The sequence below is a fragment of the Nomascus leucogenys genome, chromosome 6 (genome assembly GCF_006542625.1).
Source record: "Nomascus leucogenys isolate Asia chromosome 6, Asia_NLE_v1, whole genome shotgun sequence".
In the NCBI taxonomy this organism is placed as follows: Eukaryota; Metazoa; Chordata; class Mammalia; order Primates; family Hylobatidae; genus Nomascus; species Nomascus leucogenys.
The window spans coordinates 49,631,305-49,646,785 of record NC_044386.1 but is presented as its reverse complement, the minus strand read 5'-3'; the positions used below and the strand labels follow the sequence as shown (position 1 = coordinate 49,646,785).

General features: G+C 44.8%; 1 protein-coding gene across 1 annotated transcript in view; it reads left to right on the top strand.

Annotated features, from left to right (window-relative positions):
* Positions 1–443: 443 nt before the first annotated feature.
* The window catches only part of TMOD2 (tropomodulin 2), a 57,764-nt gene continuing 42,726 nt past the window's right edge, over positions 444–15,481 (top strand). Inside the window, exons 1-2 of the mRNA XM_003266933.4 lie at positions 444–605; positions 15,262–15,456. Coding sequence (XP_003266981.1) covers positions 15,331–15,456 — 126 coding nt within the window. The 5' untranslated portion in view covers positions 444–605; positions 15,262–15,330. The remainder of the gene's footprint in view (positions 606–15,261; positions 15,457–15,481) is intronic.

Here is a 15,481-nt window from a genome sequence, read left to right as displayed (position 1 = left end):
CCACCACTGCGCTTGGGCTCTCCAGCCCCTCACGCCACCACCCTAGAGCCTTGCTAACCTCCACCTCGCTTACCTCCCTCCCTCCCTAGGCTGCCAACCCAACTACTCTCTCCTCCCACGCCTGCGCCCAGCCAGGAAAACCTGGGGCGGGCGGGGTCTGTACTTGAGACCGCTCTCAACGCGGCTTCCGTGTCAGGATGCTCGCTCACAGGAATGCTCATCACAAGCTTGAAAGCCTTTGCCACCCACGCTCTCCGGAGCCCCGAGCGTCTCCAAACAGCCTGCCCAGGCGTCCCCACGACCCAGGTGCTTCCTCACCTGCAGAGCTGTGGCGGGGTTCAGACCCCGATTCCGGGAGGGGACACCTGTCGGGGAAGGGCGGGGCTGGGGAACTGCGGGGCCGCGGCGAGGCGCAGCCGGGAACTACGCTTCCCAGCCTGCTCCGCTGCAGCCGCGCGCCCCGGCGCCGCGCCCGGCCGGGAGCCGCCTGTTGATCGCCGCGCTCGCCCCGGCCGCGGCGCCGCCCCTGCTCTCCCGGCCCCGCTCCACCGGGGCTGACGGACTGACGGCCAGCACAGCCGGCTCCGGGATGAGCGCACGGACTGGTGAGCGCGCCGGGGGGCGGGTGGGGCCTGCTCTGGCCAGCCGGTGTCTGCAGCCCCCGGGCCCGCAGCGCGGTGGCCGCCGTGCCCTCCCTGCCCGCGGGAGGATGCTCCGCGACATGGGCTCTCGGCCAGGCGGGCGCGCAGAGCCGGGCCGCCTCTCGCCTCCCGGCCCGGTCGGCTGCGCGGAGAGACCAGGCGCTGCGCCAGGGCGGGAGGCGCCCGCCGGGGTGTGGGTCCTGCGCCCCGCACTGCGGTGCCGCAGCCTCTGCAGCCCGCTGGGCCGCAGCGGGGAGGGCGCGGTCTCCTGTCCTCCCGGGCTGCGGGGCTGTGGTCTTCCACTCCGGGCTTTGTTCCCCCACTTTTCCCCTTCCTGTGCATGTTCGATGAGCTCCTGGAGTGGTATGCATCTCCCTGCTTCGTTCCGCAGGCGATGGGGAGGGGTGGACTGGCCGGCGTCTTTCCTGAGATCGCTGGAGCTGTCACTCGCAGGGCGTTTCAGCCTCCCAGAAAGCGGCCTCGTGCGGATCCTCGAGAACCTTATTATTATTGTTATTACTTTTCTGGTTAAAGTAATGGTAGTATGTGCTCCCTTGAGGCTTCCTAAATTTTCCCTGTTGACCTGCGGAAATGAGGGTGGATTTTTAAAACAGTAATAAAAGGCTCCTAATGGGAATTTTTAGAGTATTCAGAGGTAGGAAGGTGATGCCGTCACAATGCAAAATAGCAGTGAAGGAGGCCGTGCTTGCTGCAGCTTCGTCTGTGCCCATTACATATCTGAATCACGGGGCATTTAGGACGGGAATGAAAAGAAGATCGGGGGAGGTGTTTTAAAAACCAGGTTCTCCTCTTAGCTCGACCATTCAGGAGCTGAGGGACCTGAGCAAGTCCCTCCACCTCTCTGGGCCTCTGCATTTAAAGGGGCGTTTGGGCTAAATGATTTGTAAACCTCTGTTCTTCCAAGATTCTCCCCTCTCAGGGAACTGAAAAGATGAGAGTGTTTCTGTTTAACACCACTACAAAAAGCCTAATTGTGACAACAAGCGCCTCTGCCCTAGTGAGGAGGAAAGATTTTCAGAGCTTCAGCAATCTGATTTTTTTAAAGATAAAACTGATTTTCTCTATCTACTCTCTTCAGTCTAACCCAATAAATACGCATTGCAATCATTTTAATTTTTGTAAGGTACTGTACATTGGTGAGCAACAAAATGATGGGGTTTGTTTTTGCCTTTAATTTGCTGAAGGTGAAGTGATAGGATCAGCAGATAAAGGATTAGTGGCTCCCTAGGGCTGGGCATGAGTAGTCAAATGTGGTCAGCATGGAGGTCGGGGAGGAAGCCCCAGCAAGAAGTAACCGGAATGTATATACACAGAAAAGAGAAGATGCGTACTGATGGATCATTGTTTGAAAAAGAAATACACAACAGAAGGAATGAGAGAATCAGGAACTCGGCGCTCTGCAAACCTAACATAACAGTTGAATAAGGCAAGGACTTACCAACTGGTCCAAAACCTTTGAGTGAAAGGTGGTTGGGGAATAGGATTTTCATATTATTTTGAAGTATCTCACCACAGGTTACTCTGGGAAAATTTGTCCTTACAGTGGAGAAATTAGGAGGTCACCACTGGAACCAAATGACCAAGTTTAGCAGCATCTACTGTGAGTCTCCCGCTGTGAAGCAATAAGGAGGCATAATTTCACCTCTGTAGTGTTCCTACAAAAAGACTTGGGGATGGGGCAGAGCAAATGGGAGCAACTATTGTAGGTTAAAATACTCAAGTGATACAACAGTGAATTGGGATGTGTGAACTTTGAATCCTAGACGAGAAAAAAAAAGCTATAAAAGACAATTTGGAGATAGTTGGGGATGTTTGAATATGGATTGCATGTTACATGATATTATGGAATTGGTGTTAATTTTCTTAGGTGCAATAATGGTTCATTCTTGTGGTTACATAGACCAGACAATCCTTATTCTTTGGAGATGTGGATATTGGAGGTGAAGTGTCATGACATCTGCAACTTTCAGCTGTGTCAGAAAAAAAAAAAAGTACAGGAGTAGCAGAACAAGTTCAGGAACATAGCAAATGTGGCAGAATGATGACGGTTGGTGAATCAAGAAGAAAACAAATGTTTATTGTACTATTCTTTTAACTTTTCTATAGATTTGAACTTTAAGAAATGGGGGAAGTCAATAAAATAAATAAGTAAATGAAGAGAAAGTGTTGTAGAAGACAGGGTGGTTCGTGACAAACAGCTGCAGTGAATCTGTGGGGAATTTCTTGGCTTCACCTTCCCAAATCGAAATCACCTATTGGAGGTGTGAGTGTTGGGGGGGGCGGTGGTGTTCCCATTTTTGGTTTATCTTGGCTACTGTCAATCATTTATGCTTAAGATACCCCATCCTCTAGCTTCAACTTCAAAGTATTAGTAATTCCCCATACCTAAGAAATGCTAGCCCTACCCAAGAACCATCCCGAAAGTGCTGTCCCTTTCCTCTCTATGTCCGAGATCTGTGTCAGTGTGTAAGGAAGTTTGAGAACATAGGCAGTGGTTCATTTTATTTTGGGTTAGGGAAGTGTTGGGGGGAAAATGATTTAGCTTTGTGATAGGACAGAAGTTTTGGGGTTTCCTCTCATTCCCTTGTGCGTAAATCATATACAACCAAATGTTTTCCTTATAGACTTTAAGTGGTTCAAAGAGGTTCATAGAAGGCATGTGCAGAAGAGACTTCCTGTTACCAGACCACGAAAACAGAATCAACTCTTACAACACTTAATCTCTTACACGGAATCCCTTGCTGCAAAGATATTTTTGCTTTACCTGGATTGTATGTGTTTATGTATACATGAAAATACTAATTTAAAGTATACATATTTACTTGCATGAATGTCTGTGTGTACCTGTGAATCTCTCAGTCAGTATTCCCCAAAATACATAGAATGTTAATGGGTTACAAGAAAAAGAAATTGCCTAGCCAGATGTGGAAAACACTAAACAAAGCTGGACAAGTTGGTTTATTCTTGACTTTTCAGAAGCTTTCATGGGTTAATGATCATTGTATATGGGGATGTAAATGGGGTGGGAATGTCCATAGGATGTGATATGTAATGTTTCCCAAACTGTGTGCAAAAATAAAAAATGAAAAATATCTTGAGGGGCTATCGTTACATGGAACCACCTTTGAGAAACTGCCTTTAATGCATTTTTGAGTGAGAGGTCAGGACATATGATTAAATGTGTAAGTTGTAAGTATTTGTGTTTCACATTACCTACAGATTAGAATTCAAATTTCAGTTTCTGGTTTTAATGGATCATAACAATTTGACCCCAGTCTACTTTTTCATCCTAAATTTCCCAACTTTCTTCCTATAAATTCTCCTGCTTAGTCCTTTGTTGTATACTATGAACCATTTTTATTTTCAGCACACCAAAAAGTCAATTCTACATAACTTTAAGGCTTCATGGTTGTGTAAAATGAGATGCGCTCTTCTTCTATGGCTCTTCCATGGACTGAGATAGCCACCTTTCCTCCCAAAGCCTTTTTGAGTTCCTTGGCCTTGGTCCCGTGTTTCAGCACAGCCTTCCTTAAAGCTGTGATTTCTTGCTATTTCTGCTTTTATGATTTGCCATCCTGTTTTGGCATCAAGATTGCCCCGCTAATTACCTCTTTCACATGTGTCGGTGTTCCTGGGTTCTCTTGGTGACAGCTAGGTAGGATGGGGATGAGAAGGTCAGCTCCAGGACTGTGAGTGGCAGGAGCTCACGAAACAGGGCCCAAGGCCAGCCATGCCAAGCCTGGACATGAGGAGAAAGGAGACAAGCTGGGGCACAAGCCCTAAGAAAGGACCAGGAGGTCCCTCGTCAGAGTGGTTAGAGGAGTGTGGAGTACAGTGAGCTGGGCTGCTATTCAAGCAGTGTGCATGGGGACAACTGTCCTCATTGTTGATAAACAGCCATTCTGATTGGGCAGTGTCCATTCTATACCAGTTGTTAAATGTTTTGCGCATCATCTAGGTAAGCACTCACAAGTCAGGGTGCACAGAGCATCCATAAGTCATTACAAAGTCTGGATCAAAACCTAGCTGGTATAAAATGCCAAAGAAAGAGACAAGATGAGTGAGTCAAAGACCACATAAGCAAGCGGAAGAAAGGAGGGCATATGAATCAAAAGACAAAAAGCAGGAAACCCGGTGCCAATCAGGAAGTTAGAAGAAGCCCGTAAGTTCCCAAAGGCAAGAGGAAGGACATGGTTAAAAGCAACAGGCAGTTAAAAACCAGAAAGGCACAGATCTCCAAGTGGAAGGCAAGGAGACAAATAGAGGTCAAGCAACAGGAACTCCTCTAAAAACAGAAAAGAAGGCCAAACACAGGGACAAGACAACAGCGGGAAATAGGACCCGCCATGAGAATTAGAAACCAAGAGGCAGGCTGGGCAGACAGCAAGACTTTTTGGCTTTTTGACTACTTCCTGCCCAGGTGGAAATCTATCTCGTAGCTTGGCCAGCTTACACTATGGTGGCTTTCTACACCTGGCAACGCTGGCCCACAGCTCTTACAGGTTCTGCCTCTTTATATTCAGCAGATCTTGATGGAGAAAACAGAGGGAAAGAACACCCAAAAAACGAGATTATTCCACAACCAAGGACGAAAGAAAAATAGATTTGACTGAGGGTTTGCGCTTGCTAGACACTGTGCCTAATATGTACATGGTCACCTTAAGTGTCACCTCAGCCTTCTGAGATAAGCACTGTTCTTTGCATGTTTTACTGAGGAAGGAACAGAGGTTTGGGGAGGTTGTCACTGCACACATATCTGCACCATCAGACCTTGGGTTGGTTAACTCCAAGGCCCGTGCTTTTAGTCTTCTGTGTTGTTCTAACCTTAGACAGGAGCAGTCACTAGTGGGCACCTTGTTTTTCAAGTATGATTTATGCTTTGGCAAGTTTGTGTTGTAAGATTGGGAAATACGAGCTCTGCATTCTAGTAAGATCTGTTCCTCTTTACTCTTTCAGCTTGTGCCTTCCCATTGCCGTACCATATTTCTAACTGAGACTTCTCCTTATCCCGCCTCATTCTGTCCTTCATCCTCTGCAAGTATTCCCCAGAATATGTAGAAGCCTTTTAGTTGTTTTAAAATAAAACAAACTTAACTGGCCCATCTTCAAATAGCTACATTACAAAACAGGCCATTGCTGTTATATTTGCCCAGCAGCCAGAAATGAATTAAATATCTAGGATCAATTCATGTTTTGTTGGAGGATACATTGATATGCAGATTGTTCTAATTTACTAGTTTTAGAAAATGTGGATTTGGACCTGGTGAAAATCGGTGTACTAATTGTTTAAAATTATGAAATATTGAAGATATATTAAAAAGAATAAAGAGGGCTGAGCGTGGTGGCTCACGCCTGTAATCCCACACTTTGGGAGGCCAAGGCGGGTGGATCACCTGTGATCAGGAGCTCGAGACCAGCCTGGCCAACATGGTGAAACCCTGTCTCTACTAAAAATACAAAAATTAGCTGAGCGTGGTGGCGGGCACCTGTAGTCCCAGCTACTCTATTCGGGAGGCTGAGGCAGGAGAATGGCGTGAACCCGGGAGGCAGAGCTTGCAGTGAGCGGAGATCGCACCACTGCATTCCAGCCTGGGCGACAGAGGGAGACTCCGTCTCAAAAAAACAAAAACAAAAACAAAAAAAAAAAAACGAAAAAAGCCATACTCCTTATTTTCCTTCCCAAGGCTTGTATATTTGGATAATAGGAAGAGTTATTTAAGGACCCAAGTCATGCTTCCATCTGCTCAAGTCTTTAATCCTATTTTCCATTTTCCTAACTGGCTCCTGTACTTGCCCACCGGGACTCCTGGAAGCCTTGTTAGGCATTTGCTTCACTCCAGCGTGTACATTAGCATCGTATTGCATGTTAAATGCTTGCCATGGGACAAACACACCGCTGGAGGGGAGGCTGTAGCAGTGCTTTGCTAACTTCCCACTGCAGCATTGCTAACAGGAAGGGAAGACAAATGGGAGCCCTTGGGCAGCCTTGGTGGAGGCAAAAGCAGACCAGCCATGAGCTGGAAAAGCTTTGATTTGACTTTAAAAGCTATGAGAATGCTGCATTCTCCTCCACAGTATTTCTATATTTGTTTTTTAAAAATACAGCCTGGGCAATGTAGCGAGACCCTATCTCTACAAAATATTTAAAAACTAGCTGAGTATAGTGGCACACACCTGTAGTCTCAGCTGGGGTCAAGGGAGGTGGGGGGAATATTGAGGCAAGAGGTTCACTTAAGCTCAGGAGTACAAGGCTACAGTGAGCTATGATCACACCATTGCACTCCAGCCTGGGGAACAGAATGAGACCCTATTTCTAATAATAATAATAACTAGCTTTTCCCCAAATCTTCAAATCAAAGTTGTGCTCCAGGAGGATGCAAGTTCTTTTTTTCTCCTCTGACTTTGAGACCCCCAGGTACATTGATACAACATAGGCAATTTGTTTTAACAGCTATGTTACATAGTATTAACATGTTATTTTAATTAATTAATGTATTTTCCTACTGAAGTATGACATGGCACTTGTCTCCTGGGAGTTCGTAGTGTAGCTGGAGAGAGAAACATACATGCAACATACATGAAAAGATAGCAAGATACATCAAATTGGTGATGAAGGCATACAAATTTAGAGGAAGGAGCAACTTCTGTGGGCTTAGATGATCTCAGAAAGCTCCATCACAGGGAGAGGAAGCAGTGGATAGAGTGGAATGAGCTCTGGACCTGCGGGTTCATTTGAACTCATTTCTTTCACATGACATTTGTTACACAATATTTATTGGATACCTACTTCAGATCAAGAACTGTGCTGGGAGTCAGGATTTTATCAGTGAATAAAATCCCCCTCCCTCACAGAGATTAGCAAGGAAAATAGAGATAAAGCAAGTAGTTGTAATGAAGCCAAGAACAGATATGATTAAAGGGGTAGCATGGAGATGGGGAGTGACCCAGACCTTGTCTCCAGATCCAAACAAGGCTTCCCTGAAGAAGTGAAGCTTGCATGAGACCAGGGGATGAGTAGGATAGCAGTCAGCCAGAGGGGAGTGGTGTGAGAGTGTTCTGAGCGGAGAGAACAACATAAGGCATGATCCAGGCATTGGAAGTGGGCCAGGAGGCTGGAGCCAGGAGGAGATGGGGAGTGCAGCACAGGATGAGGCTGATGAGGATGACAGAAGACAGACTGAATTTGAACCTTATCCTCAAGGCAGCAGAAGCCACTGGAGGATTTTAAGTAACTAGAGAAGAGTTGTTTAACTCTGTGCTCACTTTGGCCATTTGTATGGCAAATGGATCAGAGGGGGATAAGGCTGAATGTGGGCAATGCAGATGAGTGAAGTAGGTGGATTCTCAACACGTTTAGGTAAGGACAGGATTTGGTGATTGATGGCTGGAAAAGAGATGAGGGAGAGAAGATGTCAAGGATGGCTCCCTGGTTTTTCGGCCAATTTCCTGAAATGGGGGATTCTGGAGGAGGAAAGATGATGAGAGCACTTCTGACATATTCGAGGTGTCTGAGGCAGCCACGGAGAGATGTGGATTAGGCAGATGGAAATATAGGGGCCTAACCCTCAGGAACAAAGTCTAGGATGAAGATACAGATTTTGGAGTCTCCTGGATATATATTATAATTAAAATTTTGGAGGCAGATGAGTTCCTTCAGAGAGAATATGTAGTATGGAAGTAGAAGAATTTATAAGATGAGATCTTGAAGAATGCCAGTATTTAAGGTGGAGGAAGAAGAATTGCTAAAAGAGACCAAAAAGAAATGGTCAGAGAAATAGGAGAAAAACCATCTATGTTGCTGGATTGGGCAATCTTTAAGGCCTCTCTCAGCTCTGACATTCTGTGGTCCTGCAGAACTGGGATCTGAGCCAGGTCTCAAGAGCAGAGCGCATAGATAGGCCATGAGAATAGAGAACAGCATTCCAAGTAATATTATTATATCAGCCAGCATCCCAACAAGAAACAGGGGATACACTCAAACTGAGTAACTCGAGAAAAATTTAATAAAGAGGCTATTTACAAAGATGGGGGGAGGATTTAGGGAATCCAACAAGGCAGAACTCTGGCACCAGCTGCACAAGGACCCCTTACCACCCAAGGCCTGAGGCCAGCCAGGGGCAGGCAGCTGTATGGAGAGGGCTGCCTCTTGGGAGATGTGACCTTCTGGACCCAACCTCCCCCTCCCCTGCTCTCCAGTTTCCTGCTAGTGCCCCCTGTGGGCCAAACAGAAGCCAGATAAGAAGGGAACCCATTGATACAGTCTAAATAGATCGTCTTCCTGGAGCACAGAGCAGCAGGGGAGTGGATGTGGAGGGGCAAACAGAAGATAGCCAGAAGAATCATCCTGGAAAATGGAAGTATTTTGGTAAGAGGGTGTGTTCATTCCCTATTGCTGCTGTAACAAATTAGCATAAATCCAGTGGCTTAAAACAATACAAATTTATTCTTATTGTTGTGGAAATTAGAAGTCTGAAACACATGTCACTGGGCTAAAATCAAGGTATCACAGGACTGTATTCCTTTCTGAAGGCCCTAGGGGAGAATCCATGTCCTTGCCCTTCCCACCCTCCAGAGGCTGCCCACATCCCTTGGCTCATGGCCCCTTCCACCATCTTCAAAGCAAAAAAATTGCATGACACTGACTCTTCTGCCTTCCTCTTCCAGCTTTTAAGAGTCCTTTGGCTTACATTGGCACACCCAGATCATCCAAAATGTCTTTCTATTTTTAAATCTTTAATCTGGGCTGGGCGTAGTGGCTCACGCCTGTAATCCCAGCACTTTGGGAGGCCGAGGTGGGTGGATCACTTGAGATCAGGTGCCCAAGATGAGCCTGGGCAACATGGTGAAACCCCGTCTCTACTAAAAATACAAAAAATTAGCTGGGTGTGGTGGTACATGCCTGTAATCACAGCTACTCTGGATGCTGAGGCAGGAGAATTGCTTGAACCAGGGAGGCAGAGGTTGCAGTGAACCGAGGTCGTGCCATTGCACTCCAGCCTGGGCAACAAGAGCAAAACTCTGTCTCAAAAAAAGAAAAAAATCCTTAATACTTAATCTAATCACAACTCATTTGTTTTGCCATGTGAAGTAACATATAGATGTGAGGAATAGGAGGAGGACATACTTAGGTGGCCATGATTCTGCCCACCACAGAGAGCAAATAAGCCATTTTAGCTGAAGTGGGCTCCCCAGGAAAGTAATGAGAGAGAAAACAGGAAGTGCAGGTTAAAGCCAAATCATGGGAGCTTTGGAGCTAGATTGTCTGGATTTCATTCTGTAGACAAGAGGGAGCCATTGTAAGTTCTTAACCAGGGAAGTGGCTTGTTAGCAGTGTTGGAAAAAATGATCCAATTATAGTGTTCTGGGTAGCTTACAGGGAAAAACAGAAATCTTTCAAGATGCAATGAGAGTAGTCCAGGCATGAAGGAACAAAAGGCTGAAGCAAGAGTGGAAAGAAGGGGTGGTGTGAAAAATGTTGTGCAATAAGGACCTGCAGGAGGTGCTGACCGGCTGGACTCAGAAAAAAGTGGGAGAATCTGAAGCTGTTCTGAGTGTTAGGAGTGTCCGACTGGTAGATTAATCTAGACAACAACTCTGTTTTAGAGAAAAATTGGGAGTTTAGGTTTAGTTACAGAATCCAGCAATAGAAATCCAAATAGAGGCTGGGCACTGTGGCTCATGCCTGTAATTCCAGCACTTTGGGAGGCTGAGGCAGGAGGATTGCTTGAGCCCAGGAATTCAAGACCAGCCTGGGCAATATAGTAAGACCTCATCTCTGCAAAAAAGAAAAAAAAAATTTAATTAACTGGGCGTGGTGACATGCACCTGTAGACCCAGCTACTCGAGGGACTGAAGCAGGAAGATCATTTGAGCCCAGGAATTGGAGGCTGCAGTTAGCTATGATCAAGCCAGCCTGGGCAACAGAGTGAGACCCTGTCTTTAAAAAAAAAAAAAAAAATTCAAATAGAATCTTATAAACTCTAAGATACCATTGATTGTAAAACTCTCCAGTATTTTATGTATCACTAAGAAAAAAAGGCTGGCAATCAAAATATAACACGTTTTCTTAAAAATACAAATTTTTGGCCAGGCATGGTGGCTCATGCCTGTAATCCCAGCACTTTGGGAGGCCGAGACGAGCAGATCACGAGGTCAGGAGATCGAGACTATCCTGGCTAACACAGTGAAACCCCGTCTGTACTAAAAATACAAAAAAAAATTATCCGGGCGTGGTGGCAGGCACCTGTAGTCCCAGCTACTCGGGAGGCTGAGGCAGGAGAATGGCATGAACCCGGGAGGCAGAGCTTGCAGTGAGCCGAGATTGCACCACTGCACTCCAGCCTGGGTGAGAGTGTGACTCCATCTCAAAAAAAAAAAAAAAAAAAATACAAATTTTTGGCTGGGCACAGTGGCTCATACCTGTAATTCTGGCACTTCAGTAGGCCAAGCTGGGAGGATCGTTTGAATACAGGAGTTGGAGACCAGCCTGGACAACATAGTGAGATCCTGTATCTTAAAAAAAAAAAAAAAAAAAAATAGCCGGGCATGGTGGTGCACACCTGTAGTCCTAGCTACTCAGGAGACTGATGTGGGAGAATCGCTTAAGCCCAAGAGGTCAAGGCTGCAATGAGTTGTAATGATACACAAGTGAACTCAAGCCTGGGCAACAGAGTGAGACCGTGTCTCAAAAAATAATAGTAATTTTTACTTTATTGAAAGAGCTGTTTTCGACTTCCACATAGGTTTTTTGAAATCTTTTTTACTGAAGTGTAAATGGCATACAATAAAGTGCACATATTTCAAGTGTACAGTTTGATAAGGTTTGACATATGCATGTGTGTGTGAAGCCATCACCACAATCAAGGTAGTAAACATATGCAACATCCCCAAAAGGTTCCCCATGCCCCTATGTCATTCCTCTCATCAGCCCCTCCCACCTCTCCCATGCCTAAGCAACTCTGATTTCTTTCTGTCATATAAATTAGTTTACATGTTCTAAAATTTTAGATAAATGGAATCCTGCAATATACATTCTTTTTGGTCTTCTTTCTCTCATTATAATTATTTTGAGGTTCATCCATGTTTTTATGTACATCAATAGTTCATTCCCTTTTATTGCTGAGAAGTATTCCATTATGTGGATATACGACAATTTGTTTATTTTTATTTATTTATTTAGGGACAGGATCGTACTCTGTTGCCCAGGCTGGAGTGCAGTGGTGCAATCATAGCTCACTGCAGCCTCGACCTCCTGGCTCAAGCAATTCTCCCACCCCAACCTCCCGAATAACTGGGACTACAGGCATGTGCCACCATGCCCAGCTAATTAAAAAAAAAAATTGTACAAATGGGGTCTCACTGTGTTGCCCAGGCTGGTCTCAAATTCCTGGGCTCAAGAAATCCTCCTGCCTCAGCCTCCCAAGGCATTGGGGCTACAGGCGTGAGCCACTGCACCTGGTCACAATTTGTTTTTTATTCATTTACTATCATTCAGATTGTTTTCAATTTTTGGCAATTACAAATAAATGTGCTATGAATATACATGGATTTTTAAAATCATATATCTCTCCTGTGCGTACATAAAAAGGGGAAATGTAAGTGAAATGCATTCATTAGTTGATATTCTTAAAACTTCACACTCAGAGTCCAACATTTTAGATCACTATTTTACTTATCCATATCTGGTTCTTTTCCGCATAATAATTTCCTCTGTGCCATCGAGTGGTAATTTAAAAAATCTGTAAAAAAACAAAACTAAAACTAAAAGCCATTGAACTGGGCACTTAAACTCACTCTGTAATTATGTGGAACTATCCTAATCTGGACCTCTCTTTGGGAGTGCTGCTAAACATACCTGCATTGTCACCTCGCCGCGATTGTCTGCTTTCTAAATTTTAAAAGAGTATTCCACAGTGGTCCCTGGGATTTCCTTCCAAGTCCTTTACATCCACTCTGCTAGTTTTGAAGCTGGTGCTTTTGATATTTAGGTATATACAAGCGATGACAAGTACATTTTTACTACTGCTGGGACAACAGTAATTGTAGGACACCATCAATTCTAAGACACATCTCAATTTCAGAATGTTAAATGTGGCAAAGTGTGCATTTTAGAATCCATTAAGTAGGGTGGTTCAACCAGTTCATTTGATGGATAAGGGCCTGGAAGATGCCATCCTTGTCCTGTGTGATGCAGTAAGTTAGTGGTAGCTGGCACCGGAACAAAGTGTATAGGATCCAATTGGTTTCTCTGACTTTAGTAGGATTTTTGTTTGTTTGTTTACTAGAATATAGTCATTAAAGCTTTAAAAAAAAAAAAAAAAGGAGAGCTGGGAGACCTCATCTCTACAAAAAAAAAAAATTAATAAAAATTAGCTAGGCATCGTGGCACATGCCTGTAGTCCCTGGCGTGGTGGTGCACACTTGTAATCCCAGCTACTCCAGAGGTTGAGGTGGGAGGATCCCTTGAGCCCAGGAGGTGGAGGTTGCAGTGAGCCGAGATGGTACCACTGCATTCCAGCCTGGGCAACAGAGGGAGACCCTACCTCTAAATTAATAAATAAGAAGGTGAGCTAATGGAAAAGAGCATTGCATTGCATGTCAAAGGGGTATCGACACAGAAACCACAAACCTGAACATTGTGAGCAGTTGAATTCACAAAGGAAAGGGAACACTATTCTAATAGCCATTAAGAGGCCCACCTGCAGCCAGTCTCGTTCCATGCCAACTCATTCTTCATTCTTATGATTTGAACTCATAAAAAAAGATTGACGTGCTCAGATCACTCCCCTACTTTAAGAAGCTGCGGTGGCTTGCCATTCCCAACAGAATAAAGTTCAGGTCCCTTAGCAAGGCGCAGAAGGAAGGCCCTTCACAGATGTCCCATCCTCGTCTTTAGTTCCTTCCTCTCCTTTCCTCCATGAATCCCCCTCCCTAGCCATGCCACCTGCTCTACCAGCATATCATTTACTGTCTTATCCTGCACCCCTTTGTGCTGTTCCCTTTTCCTAGAATGACACTTGCCCATTCATATCCACCTTATGACCTCTTCCTTCAATGCTCAAACACAGCCTCTTTTTCAGTTTCCCCTCAAACTTCCCCCACTTACTCAGTGATTAGTTTCCCATGTGTTTTCAAACCTACTTTAAACATTATGTCTAATACTTATGGCATTATTGCTGTTTGTGTGAGAGTCTCACTAAGCTGTGATCTTGGGGAGAGGGGGCACTTTGATAAATATATATATATTTTTTTGAGACAGAGTCTCACTCTGTCACTCAGGCTAGAGTGCAGTGATGCCATCTCAGCACTGCAACCTCTGCCTCCCAGGTTCAAGCAATTCTCCTGCCTCAGCCTCCCAAGTAGCTGGGACTACAGGCACATGCCACCGCACCCAGCTAATTTTTGTATTTTTAGTAGAGATGGGGTTTCACCATATTGGTCAGGCTGGTGTCAAACTCCTGACCTCAGGCGATCCACCTGCCTCGACCTCCCAAAGTGCTGGGATTACAGGCATGAGCCAATGTGCCCGGCCTCCTCATGTGTTTTTAAACCTACTTTATACATTACGTCTAATACTTATGCCATTATTGCTATTTGTGTGCCTGTCTCACTAAGCTGTGATCTTCTTGGGGAAAGGGGGCATATCTTGTTTATCTTTGTATTTCTGTTTGCTGGAACTATGCCTGGCAAATAGTAGGTATATAACAAATATTTATTGGCCTGAAAGATGTGATTGGTGGTAATACTAAGGAGAAACACAGTCAGTGAAGTACATTACTGTTTCCTGAATGAGTATTATCTTTCAAAGGAAGATCTGTAGAATCCTCTGCAAGGAGAAAGGGATTGAGTAAAAATTGCATTTTGAGTGAAAATTTAGAAGTGAGATGGTATAAAAAATAAAGGTTGAGAGAAGAACGGCCTGGGGGTATAAAGAATGAATAGGTAGAACAAAAGGGAAATGGGACTAGAAATAGAGTGGAAAACAAAGCAAGGAGAAAAATAGAGAGAGTGATCATGTGGCCAGGATTTTAGAATCGCACTTAGTTTAATTGCAGTGGAGTTACTGGATAATGCTTTCTCACATAGACGTTCCAAACTCTCGTTCCTGAATGAATCCCATTTTGTATTCTTCACACCACTCTCTCCCTGAAAAGACACAAGTATGCTTCTTACAACTGCCTTACAATTAGTGCATTGTTCTCCCCTGTTTTTCTATGGAGAGCCAGGGAAGGCAGAGTAGTATAATGGAAAAGCACCCACTATGCTGGGAATCAGAAGGCGGGGCTCACCCATCCCAGCTCTGTGACCTCGAGCAAGGCAGTAGGCCACTGTCACCTCAGAACTGTCATCTATAAAATGGGAATGATAATATCGGCATGGGCTTCCTCACAGGATTGTTGTAAAGATCAAAATAAGTAAAATATGTGAAAACACTTTGTAAGCTGTCAGGTTGCTCTGCAAATGAAGGGAATATTACCTTTTTGTTGAATTATTCGTTCAATACAGTAGGCTCCATTGGAGGCATACTTCTGTCTCCTGTTAATAAGTCCTGTTTACAGAATGGAGATTATTTTTTATTGTGTTTCTTTTTTATTAACAGTATTCTGAAGTCTCAGGAAACTGGACCATTTAAATGTGCATGGCCCATGAGAAAGGCATATAAGAAGCCATGGCACTCCCCTTTCAAAAAGAGCTGGAGAAATACAAGAACATTGATGAAGATGAGCTTCTTGGCAAACTCTCAGAAGAGGAACTGAAACAGTTGGAAAATGTTCTAGATGACCTAGATCCCGAGGTTAGTGACATGGAACTGAAGCAGA